At 43.5% G+C, this 15,929-nt stretch overlaps 1 protein-coding gene across 11 annotated transcripts in view; it reads left to right on the top strand.

Annotated features, from left to right (window-relative positions):
* ELAVL2 (ELAV like RNA binding protein 2) overlaps positions 1–15,929 on the top strand; it is a 425,680-nt gene that overhangs the window by 404,698 nt on the left and 5,053 nt on the right. For 9 of the 11 annotated variants that reach the window (XM_073543696.1, XM_073543693.1, XM_073543695.1 and 6 more), the window contains one exon: positions 7,958–7,999. The exons of the other annotated variants lie outside the window; for them this stretch is intronic. In XM_073543696.1, the coding sequence (XP_073399797.1) occupies positions 7,958–7,999 (42 nt within the window). The remainder of the gene's footprint in view (positions 1–7,957; positions 8,000–15,929) is intronic. 11 annotated transcript variants of the gene reach the window in all.

Here is a 15,929-nt window from a genome sequence, read left to right as displayed (position 1 = left end):
TTAGTTGGGCAATCATTTATTTTTCAACAGGACAATGACCCCAAACACACCTTCAGGCTGTGTAAGGGCTATTTAACCAAGAAAGAGTGATGGTGTGCTACTCCAGATGACCTGGCCGACAGTCACCAGACCTTAACCCAATCGAGATGGTTTGGGGTGAGCTGGACCGCAGAGTGAAGCCAAAGGGGCCAACAAGTGCTAGGCATCTCTGGGAACTCCTTCAAGACTGTTGGAAGACCATTTCCGGTGACTACCTCTTGAAGCTCATCAGGAGAATGCCAAGAGTGTTCAAAGCGGTAATCAAAGCAAAAGGTGGCTACTTTGAAGAACCTAGAATATAAGACATATTTTCAATTGTTTCACACTTTTTTGTTATATAATTCCACATGTGTTAATCCATAGTTTTGATGCCTTCAGAGTGAATCTACAATTTTCATAGTCATGAAAATAAGGAAAACTCTGAATGAGGTGTCCAAACTTTTGGACTTTACTGTGCATGCTGCAGGGAAGGGAGCTCAGTTCCAGCATCTTATGACGTCCCGTTAGAGACTCTTCTCAAAATAAACATCACCCCGAGTGCAGTAAATAAAAATACATTTAAGGATCAGGTAGATGGGGAGAAGTGTAGATTATATAATAAAATAAAAATCTACAGTGGAAAAGAGAAAGCACAATCAAAAATACTAAAACAGTCAATATTTATTAAAGCTATACAAAAAAGTGATGATACTGAACAAATTAGCAAATGATAAATCAACATGTGATAGCCGCAAAACATTGAGGCGCTAACATGTTATCTGAGCATGTTCGCTCATCATTAGTAATAACGTATAATATTGTTACATCGGTATCCAAGTACATGATCATGAAGCTGCAAAAACATACTAGAACTAGCCCATCTATGTACAGTGGGTACAGAAAGTATTCAGACCCCTTTAAATTTTTCATTTTTTTGAATTTAGCAAATGGCTGCAATAAAACAAAGTTCATTTTTTTCTCATTAATGTACAGTCTGCACCCCATCTTGACTGAAAAAAAAAAAAAACAAATGTAGAAATTTTTGCAAGTTTATTAAAGAAAAACTGAAATATCACATGGTCATAAGTATTCAGACCCTTTGCTCAGTATTGAGTAGAAGGACCCTTTTGAACTAGTACAGCCATGATTCGTCTTGGGAATGATGAACAAGTTTTGCACACCTGAATTTGGGGATCCTTAGCCATTCTTCTTTGCAGATCCTCTCCAGTTCCGTCAGGATGAATGGTGAACGATGGTGGACAGCCATTTTCAGGTCTCTCCAGAGATGCTCAATTGGGTTTAGGTCAGGGCTTTGGCTGGGCCAGTCAAGAATGGTCAGAGTTGTTCTGAAGCCACTTCTTTGTTATTTTAGCTGTGTGCTTGGGGTCATTGTCTTGTTGGAAGGTGAACCTTTGGCCAAGTCTGAGGTCCAGAGCACTCTGGAAGAGGTTTTCATCCAGGATATCCCTGTACTTGGCCGCATTCATGATTCCTTCAATTGCAACCAGTCCTACTGACCCTGCAGCTGAAAAACCCCCATAGCATGATGCTGCCACTACCATGTTTCACTGTTGGTATTGTATTGGGCAGGTGATGAGCAGTGCCTGGTTTTCTCCACACATACTGCTTAGAATTATCACCAAAAAGTTCTATCTTCGTCTCATCAAACCAGAGAATTTTTTTTTTTTTTTTTTCATAGTCTGGGAGTATTTCATGTGTTTTTTTTTTTTTTTTTTTTAGCAAACACTGTGGGCTTTCATATCTCTGGCGCTGAGGAGAGGATTCCGTAGGGCGACTCTGCCAGAAAGGCCCGACTGGTGGAGGGCTGTAGTGATAATTGACTTTCTGGAACTTTCTCCCATCTGCATCTGTGGAACTTGGCCACAGTGATTTTGGGGTTCTTCTTTACCTCTCTCACCAAGGCTCTTCTCCCATGATTGCTCATTTTGGCTGGACGACCAGGTCTAGGAAGACTTCTGGTGGTCCCAAATTTCTTCCATTTAAGGATTATGGCAGCCACTGTGCTCTTAGGAACCTTGAGTACTGCAGAAATTATTTTGTAACCTTGGTCAGATTTGTGCCTTGCCACAATTTTTTCTCTGAGCTCCTTGGCTAGTGTCATTGACCTCATGATTCTCTTTTGGCCTGACATGCACTGTGAGCTGTGAGGTCTTATATAGACAGGTGTGTGCCTTTACAAATCAATTCCAATCAGTTTAATTAAACACAGCTGGACTCCAATGAAGGAGTAGAACCATCTCAAGGAGGATCACAAGGAAATGGACAGCATGTGACTTAAATGAGTGTCTGAGCAAAGGGTCTGAATACTTATGACCATGTGATATTTCAGTACTTTTTTTAATAAATTTGCAAAAAATTCTACATTTGTGGGTTTTTTGTTTTTTTATCAAGATGGGGTGCAGAGTATACATTAATAAAAAAATGAACTTTTTTTGCGTTTAAAAAGTAGCTGCAATGAAACAAAGAGTGAAAAATTTAAAGGGGTCTGAATAATTTCCAAACCCACTGTAGTATAATGAAAAACTATTGCATAGGTACCAATGTTTATCAGTTGATGTATATTTCTATAGTGAAATAGATAAATTTGCTATGCACAGTAATAGTCAAAAAAGCATATGTTAATGTATCAAAGCAGCATGGTAAAAAATGGATATAATTACCATTTGATTACTGTGATCGAATGGGGCTGTTTCACATGACATGTGTTTCACCGCCACATGCGGTTTCGACAGGAAGTATAAGTGCCATGTTGGAGTGTTTAAATAGTGTGCCTAATGTAAATAATTGATCAGTGAGCCTGTCACTGCCATGTTAATGCAATGCTTCACTGGGGCACATGACATTGTCGGGATCACATAGTCAGCTGCCTGGAAGACAAATCGCTGGAATGACTCTGATCAGGTGCTGTGGAGCAGTGCTTATTCCAGTGACTGGTCTCCCGTGCATCTGGCCATGGGATCACCGGAGCAGCAACAAGGCAGTAACATGCTCACTGATCACTGGCCAATTATTATTAGGCACTCTTTAATCAGTCAAACATGGTGCTCAAATACCTCATCATGAAACTGCAGGTGGCAGTGAAGCGCGCGTTGAGGTGTTGTACAGGCCCACACTATTTATCACAATCTCCAAGAGTGGTGCTTATTATTATGCTGCTTTGATACATTAACATCTGCCTTTTTGACTATTCCTGTGCATGGTATCTTTCACTATAGTATTTGATATATTGATGCATATTCCATAGTTTTTCATTATACCTACATAGGCTAGTTCTACTATGTTCATGAAGCTTCATGATCATGTACTTGGATTCTTTTGCCACAATATTATTACCGTATATACCTGTGTGTAAGCTGACCAGAGTATAAGTCGAGGCACCTAATTTTGCCACGAAAAACTGGGAAAATTGACTCAAGAATAAGCCAGGTATGCATTATCCCCTCATCCCTATCCTGGTATGCATGGTTCCTCATCCCCATCCTTGTCTGCATGGCTCCTTATTCCCATCCTTGTTTGCATAGCTCCTTATTCCCATCCTTGTCTGCATGGCTCCTTATCCCCATCCTTGTCTGCATGGCTCCTTATCCCCAACCTTGTCTGCATGGCTCCTTATCCCCATCCTTGTCTGCATGGCTCCTTATCCCCATCCTTGTCTGCATGGCTCCTTATCCCCATCCTTGTCTGCATGGCTCCTTATCCCCATCCTTGTCTGCATGGCTCCTTATCCCCATCCTTGTCTGCATGGCTCCTTATCCCCATCCTTGTCTGCATGGCTCCTTATCCCCATCCTTGTCTGCATGGCTCCTTATCCCCATCCTTGTCTGCATGGCTCCTTATCCCCATCCTTGTCTGCATGGCTCCTTATCCCCATCCTTGTCTGCATGGCTCCTTATCCCCATCCTTGTCTGCATGGCTCCTTATCCCCATCCTTGTCTGCATGGCTCCTTATCCCCATCCTTGTCTGCATGGCTCCTTATCCCCATCCTTGTCTGCATGGCTCCTTATCCCCATCCTTGTCTGCATGGCTCCTTATCCCCATCCTTGTCTGCATGGCTCCTTATCCCCATCCTTGTCTGCATGGCTCCTTATCCCCATCCTTGTCTGCATGGCTCCTTATCCCCATCCTTGTCTGCATGGCTCCTTATCCCCATCCTTGTCTGCATGGCTCCTTATCCCCATCCTTGTCTGCATGGCTCCTTATCCCCATCCTTGTCTGCATGGCTCCTTATCCCCATCCTTGTCTGCATGGCTCCTTATCCCCATCCTTGTCTGCATGGCTCCTTATCCCCATCCTTGTCTGCATGGCTCCTTATCCCCATCCTTGTCTGCATGGCTCCTTATCCCCATCCTTGTCTGCATGGTTCCTTATCCCCATCCTTGTCTGCATGGTTCCTTATCCCCATCCTTGTCTGCATGGCTCCTTATCCCCATCCTTGTCTGCATGGCTCCTTATCCCCATCCTTGTCTGCATGGCTCCTTATTCCCATCCTTGTCTGCATGGCTCCTTATCCCCATCCTTGTCTGCATGGCTCCTTATCCCCATCCTTGTCTGCATGGCTCCTTATCCCCATCCTTGTCTGCATGGCTCCTTATCCCCATCCTTGTCTGCATGGCTCCTTATCCCCATCCTTGTCTGCATGGCTCCTTATCCCCATCCTTGTCTGCATGGCTCCTTATCCCCATCCTTGTCTGCATGGCTCCTTATCCCCATCCTTGTCTGCATGGCTCCTTATCCCCATCCTTGTCTGCATGGCTCCTTATCCCCATCCTTGTCTGCATGGCTCCTTATCCCCATCCTTGTCTGCATGGCTCCTTAGTCCCATCCTTGTCTGCATGGCTCCTTAGTCCCATCCTTGTCTGCATGGCTCCTTAGTCCCATCCTTGTCTGCATGGCTCCTTAGTCCCATCCTTGTCTGCATGGCTCCTTAGTCCCATCCTTGTCTGCATGGCTCCTTAGTCCCATCCTTGTCTGCATGGCTCCTTAGTCCCATCCTTGTCTGCATGGCTCCTTAGTCCCATCCTTGAATGCATGGCTCCTTAGTCCCATCCTTGAATGCATGGCTCCTTAGTCCCATCCTTGAATGCATGGCTCCTTAGTCCCATCCTTGAATGCATGGCTCCTTAGTCCCATCCTTGAATGCATGGCTCCTTAGTCCCATCCTTGAATGCATGGCTCCTTAGTCCCATCCTTGAATGCATGGCTCCTTAGTCCCATCCTTGAATGCATGGCTCCTTAGTCCCATCCTTGAATGCATGGCTCCTTAGTCCCATCCTTGAATGCATGGCTCCTTAGTCCCATCCTTGAATGCATGGCTCCTTAGTCCCATCCTTGAATGCATGGCTCCTTAGTCCCATCCTTGAATGCATGGCTCCTTAGTCCCATCCTTGAATGCATGGCTCCTTAGTCCCATCCTTGAATGCATGGCTCCTTAGTCCCATCCTTGAATGCATGGCTCCTTAGTCCCATCCTTGAATGCATGGCTTCTTAGTCCCATCCTTGAATGCATGGCTCCTTAGTCCCATCCTTGAATGCATGGCTCCTTAGTCCCATCCTTGAATGCATGGCTCCTTAGTCCCATCCTTGAATGCATGGCTCCTTAGTCCCATCCTTGAATGCATGGCTCCTTAGTCCCATCCTTGAATGCATGGCTCCTTAGTCCCATCCTTGAATGCATGGCTCCTTAGTCCCATCCTTGAATGCATGGCTCCTCATCCTTATCCTGGTCAGCATGGCTCCTCATCCTTATCCTGGTCAGCATGGCTCCTTAGTCCCATCCTTGTCTGCGTGGCTCCTTATTCCCATCTTTTTCTGCGTAGCTCCTTATTCCCATCCTTGCATGCATGGCTCCTCATCCCTATCCATGTGTGCGTGGTCTCCATGAGAAGAGCATAAAAAATCCTACTTGCCTTCCCTGTGCGCCCTTGCAGCATCTGGTTTCGGTGTTAGCAGCTCCTGCGGCCAAGCGATCATATGTCCCCGCTCATTAAGAGAATGAATATTCATCTCTTTCCACGCCAATGGAGTGGAGAGAGGTGAATAGTCATTACCTTAATGAGCGTGGAAGCGTGATCGGTTGATGGCTGCGGCTGTAACTGCGCGCTATAAGAAATCAATATTCATTGTCAGTGCAGTGAATATTAATTTCTCTTTAGCAGCGGGCACAGGAGTTAGCCTCAACAGCCAACTCCTGCCTTTTGTGACCCGTCGCTCCTCCTTCCCCGCCGTCTTCTGTCACAATGATGCGTGTATAAGACGAAGGGGGGGGGGGGCGTTTTCAGCACAAAAAATTGAGCTGGAAAACGCAGCATATATACGGTACATAATGGAGCTATGTTTTGATTAACTTTCACTTGTGTCTGTACTGCTTGTATAAATCACATGTTGATCGATCATTTTCTGTTTTGTCCTGTGTCACATTAGTTGTAGCTATTTTGGTATAGATATTTACTAAGTATTGACTGTTCAGGATTTTTGATAGCACTGCCTATTTTCCTCTGTAGATTTTTTTTTTTTTTTTTTGCTACATGTGTGGGGGCATCAATAATAGGAATCCTCTGGGGGGTTTTTTTGTATTGTATAATAAAGCTAATTACAAAAGTGGTTTGGGTGTGAAGATGGATATTTAGAAATGACATGTTATGTACTGGACCACCCCTTTTTTTTTTTTTAAGAATGATCTTTCTCATGCCGTTCCCAGCAGGAACAGATGATTCAAAAGGCCTAAAGAGAGGCATGACTTTCCGAAGTGAAAAAAATAAACACTTGTAAAAATGTATAAAAATCTTGTTTGATTGTTCATAGTGTGTGTACTTCTCCATTTTATTATTTAATTACTTAAATTAGAGGTTGTCTAGTTTAAAATTACAAGTCTGCAGTCACTCTGTTACTGTAGACCTGTGAATTCTCACATCTTGCAAGCTGAGTATTCTCCGGTGTCTGCTCCAGGAAAGGTGACCATGTGACCGAAAATATACTATAGCGACCTCGCTCAATGCAAGTGTACTGATTGAGGCTGGAAACTGTCTAGTCTGATTGTGGCCAGAAATATGCATATTGCATGCTTACAGTAATATGGTCACTTTTCCCAGAGCTGACACCAGAGAATCCTCACAATGTGAGAATTCACAGGTTTACAAGTCAATGTGACTGCAGACTTGTAGTTTTTAGACCAGACAACCCCTTTAAGTCATTACCTTTAGTCAGTCCATTGAACTATGAATCTTTGCCAGGAAATTAACTTTAAATGGAACGTATTGGGCCCCCAAGCCAAATCGCCCTGGTTGCATTCAGAACGATAATCCAACACCCCAATCATGCTTCTGGAAGCCCAGTTGGTATCATCGCAAAGATTACGTTTAAATGCCTACCTCAGCAAAAGAATGTCTAGTTTAGAAAAGTTTTCATTCAGAGCTGTCTGGCCTTATATTCTATAATAACATTTATTAGTGGAGGTCCAAATGCTGAGTTACCCACAATCATCAAAATCCCACATATTGAAGCAGAGAGTGGTAGTCTGTTATTTAGATCCCAGAGACTGAAAACCTTTTCGGGCATCTTACTGGAAAATCTCTAAATTCAGGTTTTTTTTTTTCCATAATTCTTTCCAAATTTTGTATTTTAAAGTTACTATCCAGTAACTGCTTTTATTTACCTTGATGTAAACAGAAGTCTACTATTGTGCTTGCATTGCTACAGTTGTTAATTCCATGAACTATTGACCCAATTGCCTAAAAGTGGTGATGTCAGGATTATGTACAAAAATACCTAAATTCAAGTAGTATTCAAAGGATAATTGATATTGGATTGCCACCCGCATGTGGTAACCAAAGATATTTGATGGTCAGGTCTGACGCTCCACATAATTTTAAAGGGGCAGTTTGTGCCAAGACTGAACAATCTGCCAAATGTGTTTTGCAGGTTGGACAATTTGCTCAATATGGCTTATGGAGGAATAAAGAGGTAATTTCTTTTTCAAGTTGTGGCGCTTGTCCTTGTGCATTGTTTTTAGTTTGTGTCTTCACTTCAGTATACGCTTGTGACTGAAAACTACCTTTTTTCCTCATTGTCTTCGTTTTTGTAAGGCAAATCACATTTTGGATCCATATTGTCATTTTTTTTCATTCCATTCTGTGTTGGTATGATTTCTTTACTTATATGTAAATGTAAAAAGCTGGTAAATATATCCTCAATAAGTAACAAATTTATGGTTGCATAGATCATATTGAAGTACACCACTGTTGCTGAACACCTCACAGTAGCACTCCAGCTGTTTTTTATTTCCTTCAGTCCTGGAGTGGCGCTTTACATGTAAGGCCCCTGGTCGTGTACCAGTGTCTTCACAGTTTTTCAGCACTGCTCTGGTCAAGTGTTGCCATCTTGTGAGCGTAGCTTCTGACTGGCTTGAAGTCAGAAGCTACCTCACAATCTATCAATGCATGTCTGAGAGCCAGAACAAGGTTCTCATAGACTTGTATTGGTGTGACCTTTGGCTTGCTCCACACTTGAGCTGCTGGCAGGTCGCTTTTTGCTGAACACAGAAAGGAGCGACACTTGGAAACTATAAAGGCAGGGGACTTAAATGTAAAGCACCACTCCAGCGGTGCAATAAAGAAAAAACGCTGCTGTGGTTATTTTAAAGGGGTTTTCTCATGAATGAAGTTAATTTTAATCAACATTTTTATTAACAGATCTTTGAATAATCACAATTGGATGTGTTTAAAAAAGTGTTCCTGTGCTAAGAGAATCTTATAAATGTGCCCCAGCTGTGTACTGTGTAATGGCTGTGTCTGACCGTGTAGGAACATGGTCTGATCATACCACAGCTCCTGGGAAAGGGCGGGAGCAAGAGTATACAAACATTACAGCCCGTGATCATAGCTGATTCTTTCCAAGGTAATTCTTCGCTTAAAAACAGGCAGGGAGATGCTTTATTGCACAAAAGAAATCAGCTGTGATCCCTGGCTGTAATGCTTGTATACTCTTTTACGCCCCCCCCCCCCCCCCCCCGCCCAGGACCTGTGGTATGGTCAGACCATGTTCCTGTACAGTGAGACTCATCCATTACACAGTAGGGGCACATGTATAAGATTAGCTCAGCACAGGAACATTATTTCTCTTTTTAACACATCCAGTTGTGTAACTTATTTTTATTCCAAGATTTGTTAATGAAAATTTACCCCTTTAAAGTACTTTGTGCTGTATCCATTTCAGTCAATTTTGTTACTGTACTTGTTTTTTTTTTCCCCAATAATTTGGTGACCTGGTTTGGACCAAGTTGTGAATAGACATTGTTTACATTATAAAATGTTATGATGAAATGTCTAGGATATGCACTGTGATTTCTGCCTACTAACAAATGAACAGTACCAGGTAAAGGAATCCAAGTGAATCAGTTACTACACTACTATTGTTGGGCTCCATAATCAGGCTGGAGGAATGATTATTAGGTATGTACATGAGCCTTGAAGATATTTAATACATACACTTGGTGAATTAGTGACGGAGTCACAGTAAGTAAGCTCATGTGGAAACCTTTCCCGGCTCCAGTAATCTACTACAATGTCATCCTTTGTGGAGTACTGAAGCAATCAATAAATGCTGTGAATATTTAATGGGGTTTAATTACGAGCCAGTACATTTGCCTGGGTTGGAAATACGCACAAGCAATTTGTGATTAGAAATGAGCGAATTTGGTTTTTGTCTCCAAATCTGATTGACATATTCGAACACACTTTGTGCCGAATGTATGTTTAATGATCAGTTCCGAACATCTTTTGTAATTTCTACTCCCACTGACTCAAATAACGTTCGGCTGTGTTCAACGACTACTGCAAAAACAATATTCGATGCCGATCGTATTCGGAACCCAGTCCGAACAAATTCGCTCATCTCTATTTGTGATCAAATTTCTACGTGGTAAAAGTTTTTTTTGCAATTATAACTCAAACACATGTAGAAACATGCCTCCTTAGGCCTCTTTCACACTTCAGTTTTTTACAATCAGTCACAATCCGCCAGGTTTTGAAAAAAACGGATCCGCAATCTTTTTTTGAGGAGCCGTTTTTTTCCCCATTGACTTGCATTATGGGCGGATTGTGACGGATTGCCGTCCGTTGCATCCGTTTTTTTTGCGGATCCGCCAAAAGTTGCTGTCCTCCAGACACTGTTTTAACCCGAAATACTCACACACTCTCTCTCTCTCTCTCTCTCTCTCTCTCTCTCATAGCATTACGAACTGTAACCAAAAGCTGTGGGGAGAAAATAAACTTTACTCCACACTGCACCATCCCAATTACAGTCACGGGGGCGGCGTCAGCGCTGGTTCAGTCACCACTCTAAAGTATACAGAGTGCTGTAACCGCGCCCCTGGCCCTGACTGACAGCTGAACCCCCAATGCCGAGGGTGTGTCAGGAACGCGGTAACAGCCGCCACTCTGTATTCTTAGAGCAGTGACTGAACCAGCGTTGCCCTCGTGACTAAAACCGAATGCTGTCGAGAATAAAGTTAATTTCCCCCCCCCCACAGCCTTCGGCTACATGAGGGTGCCAGGCAGGTTAGTACTTTTTTCAACCGTTTTTTCTGGTGACTGGTTCCCTTTATAGGGTTAGTCTGTTTCCTCTTCAGGAGGCCATCACTCTTGCTTCCTGTTTGCCAGGTATGGCACTCTCCTGAAAATAAAACCAGTGGCATAGTGGCGCTGCTGGTGGGAACTGTGCACGTGGTTTGATGCTTCAGCAGCATCAGAGGAGTGCATGGACACTAGAGTAGGTGAGATATGTGCTCTCCAGTGATTCAGTCAGCTGTAGATAAATATTAAAGAGCTTGTGTGCCCTGTGCATGCTTGGTAACCTATCCAAATTGAATTAAATAAAACATTAATAATCCCTCCATTCTTCTGAACTAATAAGATTATTAATAAAATTACAATGTTGCTTGCTTTTTTACAAGCTGTTTGCAGATTTTAATCAGATTTTAAAAGCACATTGCATCACAAACATGTTTTTCTCAAGGAAAATGTCCCAATAATTGCAAAAAAATTACTTGTTATACTTCGCCCCACATCCCTTCTGCTTCAGTAATAGGGGTGGAGATCTCTAGCTTTCCAGACACGGTTAGTCAAATGCTTTTTCAAATTCTCCATGCCATGGCATCATAATTCCTTCCCTTCACTATTCCCTACGTCACCACAATCTCTTAGCAGGTCCCGCACAATGACCGCTCCCTGGGCATGCACACTCAATTTGTTTGCAAGTCCCAGCTTCATATCATATATGCACATTCTCCGGAGCCACTGAGTCAGTGGCTGGTGGACGTGTGCATCATTGTGACACTCAGTGGCTCCGCAGATTGAGTGCGCATGCCCAGGGAGCTGATAGTCATTGTGCAAGCGCTGGGAGATTGCGGTGAAGTGAATGAATTGTGATATGATTAGAAAAAGCATTTGACTGACCATCACTGGAAAGCTAGAACTGCCCACCCCTATCTATGACTGAAACAGCAGGCAATCATCAAAGTATAAAGTGTTTTTTGCGATACATACTAGGATGTCTTGTTGAGAAAAACATGTTGATGCAATGAGCATCACTAAGGCTAGTTTCACACTAGCGTTTTGGAGCGCAGCGACGGCCTGCGCACGGCCGCCGCTAAGCCGCGCCTCCGCCGGTAGCTCCGCCCACCGGCGCATGACGCTGCATGCGCCCTGCGTCCCCTATCTTTATCACAGGGGGCGCAGGCCGTGCGCAGTATGCGTTTGGCGGCGCATGCGCCTTTTTGACGGTGCGCCGACGCAACCAAACTGCAGCAGGTTGCGTTTGGCGCAGGTCGGCGCACCGTCAAAAGGACGCATGCGCCGCCAAACGCAGACTGTGCGCAGACTGCGCACGGCCTGCGCCCTCTGTGATGAAGATAGGGGACGCAGGGCGCATGCAGCGTCATGCGCCGGTGGGCGGAGCTACCGGCGGATGCGCGGTAGGGGGCAGGGCTTAGCGGCGGCCGTGCGCAGGCCGTCGCTGCGCTCCAAAATGCTAGTGTGAAACTAGCCTAACAAGACATTGGGGTAGTTACAGGTTCCCTTTTAATGACTTATGTGCATATTCCTGTTAGGTCGCAGAGGGCTTTGACCCTTCACACAAGGTAGATGCAGTTACACAGCTGGCCGCTACAGCAAATTGAGCTTGCTATGATAACTGCAGATTAACAATTGGTGCCATTTATTAACCCCTTTACTCCCAAGGGTGGTTTGCATGTTAATGCCCGAACCAATTTTTACAATTCTGACCACTGTCCCTTTATGAGGTAATAACTCCGGAACGCTTCCATGGATCCTGGTGATTCTGACATTTTCTCGTGACATATTGTACTTCATATGTAAAATTTCAGTCATATAACTTGCGTTTATTTGTGAAAAAACGGAAATTTGGCGAAAATTTCGCAATTTTCAAACTTTGAATTTTTATGCCCTTAAATCACAGAGATATGGCACACAAAAACCTTAAGTAACATTTCCCACATGATTACTTTACATCAGCACAATTTTGGAACTAAAATTTTTTTTTTGTTAGGAAGTTATAAGGGTTAAAAGTTGACAAGCGATTTCTCATTTTTACAACACCATTTTATTTTTAGGGACCACATCACATTTGAAGTCACTTTGAGGGGTCTATATGATAGAAAATACCCAAAAGTGACACCAGTCTAAACTGCACCCCTCAAGGTGCTCAAAACCACATTCAAGAAGTTTATTAACCCTTCAGGTGCTTCACAGTAATTTTTTGCATGTTTAAAAAAAAAAAATAAACATTTAACATTTTTTCACAAAAAATTACCGTATTTTTCGCTTTATAAGACGCTCCGGATTATAAGACGCACCACAATTTTTGAGGAGAAAAATAAGAAAAAAATATTTTTTAATAAAATGGTGGTGCCTCTTATAATCCTTGCATCTTATTGCTTACCGGGGTTGGTGGCTGCGGTGTAGAGGGGTCCCAGGCTCGCTGCTGGAGGAGGCAGGCGTGGAGTGATGCTGCAGGCCGCATTCAGGGATGAGGGGGGGCTCCGATGTGTGCTGTTGCTGCTGCAGAGTCTTGTGCTGGTGTCAGGTTTCTCCACTTGTCCGGCGGTTGGAGGCCGGTGCTGCAGGTGCTCCGGTGCGGCGTTGTGTGTCCATCGATGCCCGGGGCTCTGCCGACATTGTTTGACAGACCAGAGCCCCAGCATTTCCTTGGTTCCCTGTATATGTGCGCTGAAGTGCCGGTAAAAAAAAAATGGCCGCCGGCGCGTGCGCAGATGGGATCTCGGGACCAGTTCTCGAGAGATGAGATCTGAAATCTCATCTCTCGAGAGCTGGGTCCCGAGATCCCATCTGCGCACGCGCGGCGGCCATTTTTTTGCAGGCACCACCGCGCGCACACAGGGAACCCAGGGAAAATGGCCGCCGGCGCGTGCGCAGATGGGATCTCGGGACCCACCTCTCGAGAGATGAGATTTCAAATCTCATCTCTCGAGAACTGGGTCCCGAGATCCCATCTGTGCACGCGCCGGCGGCCATCTTTTTACCGGCACACAGGGAACTGAGGAAATGCCGGGGCTCTGGCCTGTCGCACAATGTTGGCAGAGCCCCGGGCATCGACGGGCACACAACGCGGCACCGGACACACCCGCAGCAGCGGCCAGCAACCGCCGGACGCCCCCGATCACAGCCTAGGTAAGGCATGTCTGCTTTGTAAGACGCACCCCTGTTTTCCCCCCAAATTTTGGGGAAAAAAAGTGCGTCTTACAAAGCGGAAAATACGGTACTTCAACTCCAATTTTTTATTTTAACAAGGGTAACATCAGATATTGGACTGCAAAAGTTATTGTGCAATTTGTCCTGAGTACGCTGATATGTGGGGGTTGACCACTGTTACGGCGCATGGCAGAGCTCGGAAGGGAACGAGCGCTGTTTGACTTTTTCAACTCAGAATTGGCTGGAATTGAGATCGGGTGCCATGGCACGTTTGGGGAGCCCCTGATGTGCCCAAACAGTGGAAACCCCCCAATTCTAACTCCAACCTTAACCCCAACACACCCCTAATCTCAGCCCTAGACCTAGCCCTAACCCTAATGGGAAAATGGAAATAAATACATTTTTTTAATTTTATTTTTCCCGAACGGGGTGATAAGGGGGGGTTTAATTTACTATTTATGGCGGGGTTTTATATTTGGCAGCTGTCATACGCTAAGACGCCTTTTATTGTAAAATTAGTTTTTGCGTCACCACATTTTGAGAGCTATAATTTTTCCGTATTTTGACCCACCGAGTCATGTGAGGTCTTATTTTTTGCGGGACAAGTTGACTTTTTTATTGGTACCATTTTCAGGCATGTGACATTTTTTTATTGCTTTTTATTCTGATTTTTGGGATGCTCCCCCCCCCCCCCCCGTGAGCGCTGCTGATCGCGTGCGACGTAATATTCTGTCCTTGGGACTTGGGTCCCAGGTTACATGGATGGAATATTACGTCCAATGTAGGAAAGGGGTTAATGATTTAAATGTAATAGTGATTATGAATGTGTGCATGTGCACCAGCCCCCATTGCCACCCCATGACCAGATGGGATATGGTGGTCAGGGGCTTACTGAATGCTGCAGTGGCTGCCATGTCTTCCTGGAAAGCTCAACTACGGTACATGCTGTGCTTAATAGTAGAACTGCAGGTTGGCAATGCTGTGGAAGCATGGTTGAAAATCAATGTCTGACTTTCATTTGTTCATTTTCATAGATCTTTGATTTATTACTTTTGTCAGGTTATTTCTGTAACCATTGTGGGTTTTTCTGTCATTAAATGAGGGGTGCCAACAATTTTGACCATGTGTAATAGTATAAGTAATCAAACGATCGTAGGTTCAAGTACATACACACAAACATTTTATATTATGATAGATTTTGACTTTCTCATTCACGATCATACCAAGTCTGACATTAAAAAAAAAAAAAAAAAAGTTTTAATCACTCTCTTGTTTTCCCATTTAAATTTAAAATAAGTACTTTTTTTTAAAGTCACTTAATTTTTAATTTTTTTAGCCCGGGGTACTTGAACCTGCGATCGTTTGACAATAATGTGCAATACTGTGGTACTGCAGTATAATAGTATAAGTAATCAAACTGCAGTTCTACTATTAAGCACAGCATGTAGTTGAGCTTTCCAGGAGGACCAAGATATTATTTAGAATGCGATCAAGATGTCATTTGTACCAGAAAAAAAATCTGTAGAAATGTCAGCTCTAGCGTGTAAAAACAAAGTGGCACCTAACGCTAAGGATGGAAAATAGTTACTGGTCTTAGAAAATGGCAAAACTATATAAACAGTATTGCCTTAACTATACTGAGCTTGGGAATTACATTGCCAGGTCACAATTTACTCTGTAAAAACAATGGCAGAATTGTTTTTTTTTTTTTTTTCTTTATCAGTACACAATATATGGCACAGTTAATGGTATCATTCAAAACTTCTCAAACTCTAAAGTGCAAAAATGAAGACAAATGTCTGGGTTCATAAATAAAGGCAGTCTTATTTATGTACTATGTAGCATATATAAATTATATCTTCACCGGGGCCCATCCACATGAGCATCCAATTTCTGTATATCCTTCTACTAGACTTGATTCATATCACAAAAATGGTAGTGGACTTGAACATGAAAAACAAAAAGGACTGTCTGAAAAATAATTGCGTCTTTTTTTTCCCCTTTGCAATGAGCGCGCTGTAAATACATGTGATTTTGCCTCTAGTGAAAGGGTCTAAATAGCCAATAGAAAAATAATTCTTTTTGCAGTAAGTTGACCAAACAATTTACTGTATTTTTGGACTAGAAGACGCACCCTAGATTGAAAAAACTAAAAGTGTCAGAAG

The sequence above is a fragment of the Dendrobates tinctorius genome, unplaced genomic scaffold (assembly GCF_039654945.1).
Source record: "Dendrobates tinctorius isolate UK_male_01 unplaced genomic scaffold, ASM3965494v1 ptg000134l, whole genome shotgun sequence".
NCBI lineage: Eukaryota > Metazoa > Chordata > Amphibia > Anura > Dendrobatidae > Dendrobates > Dendrobates tinctorius.
This window is presented reverse-complemented; position numbering and strand designations above follow the sequence as displayed.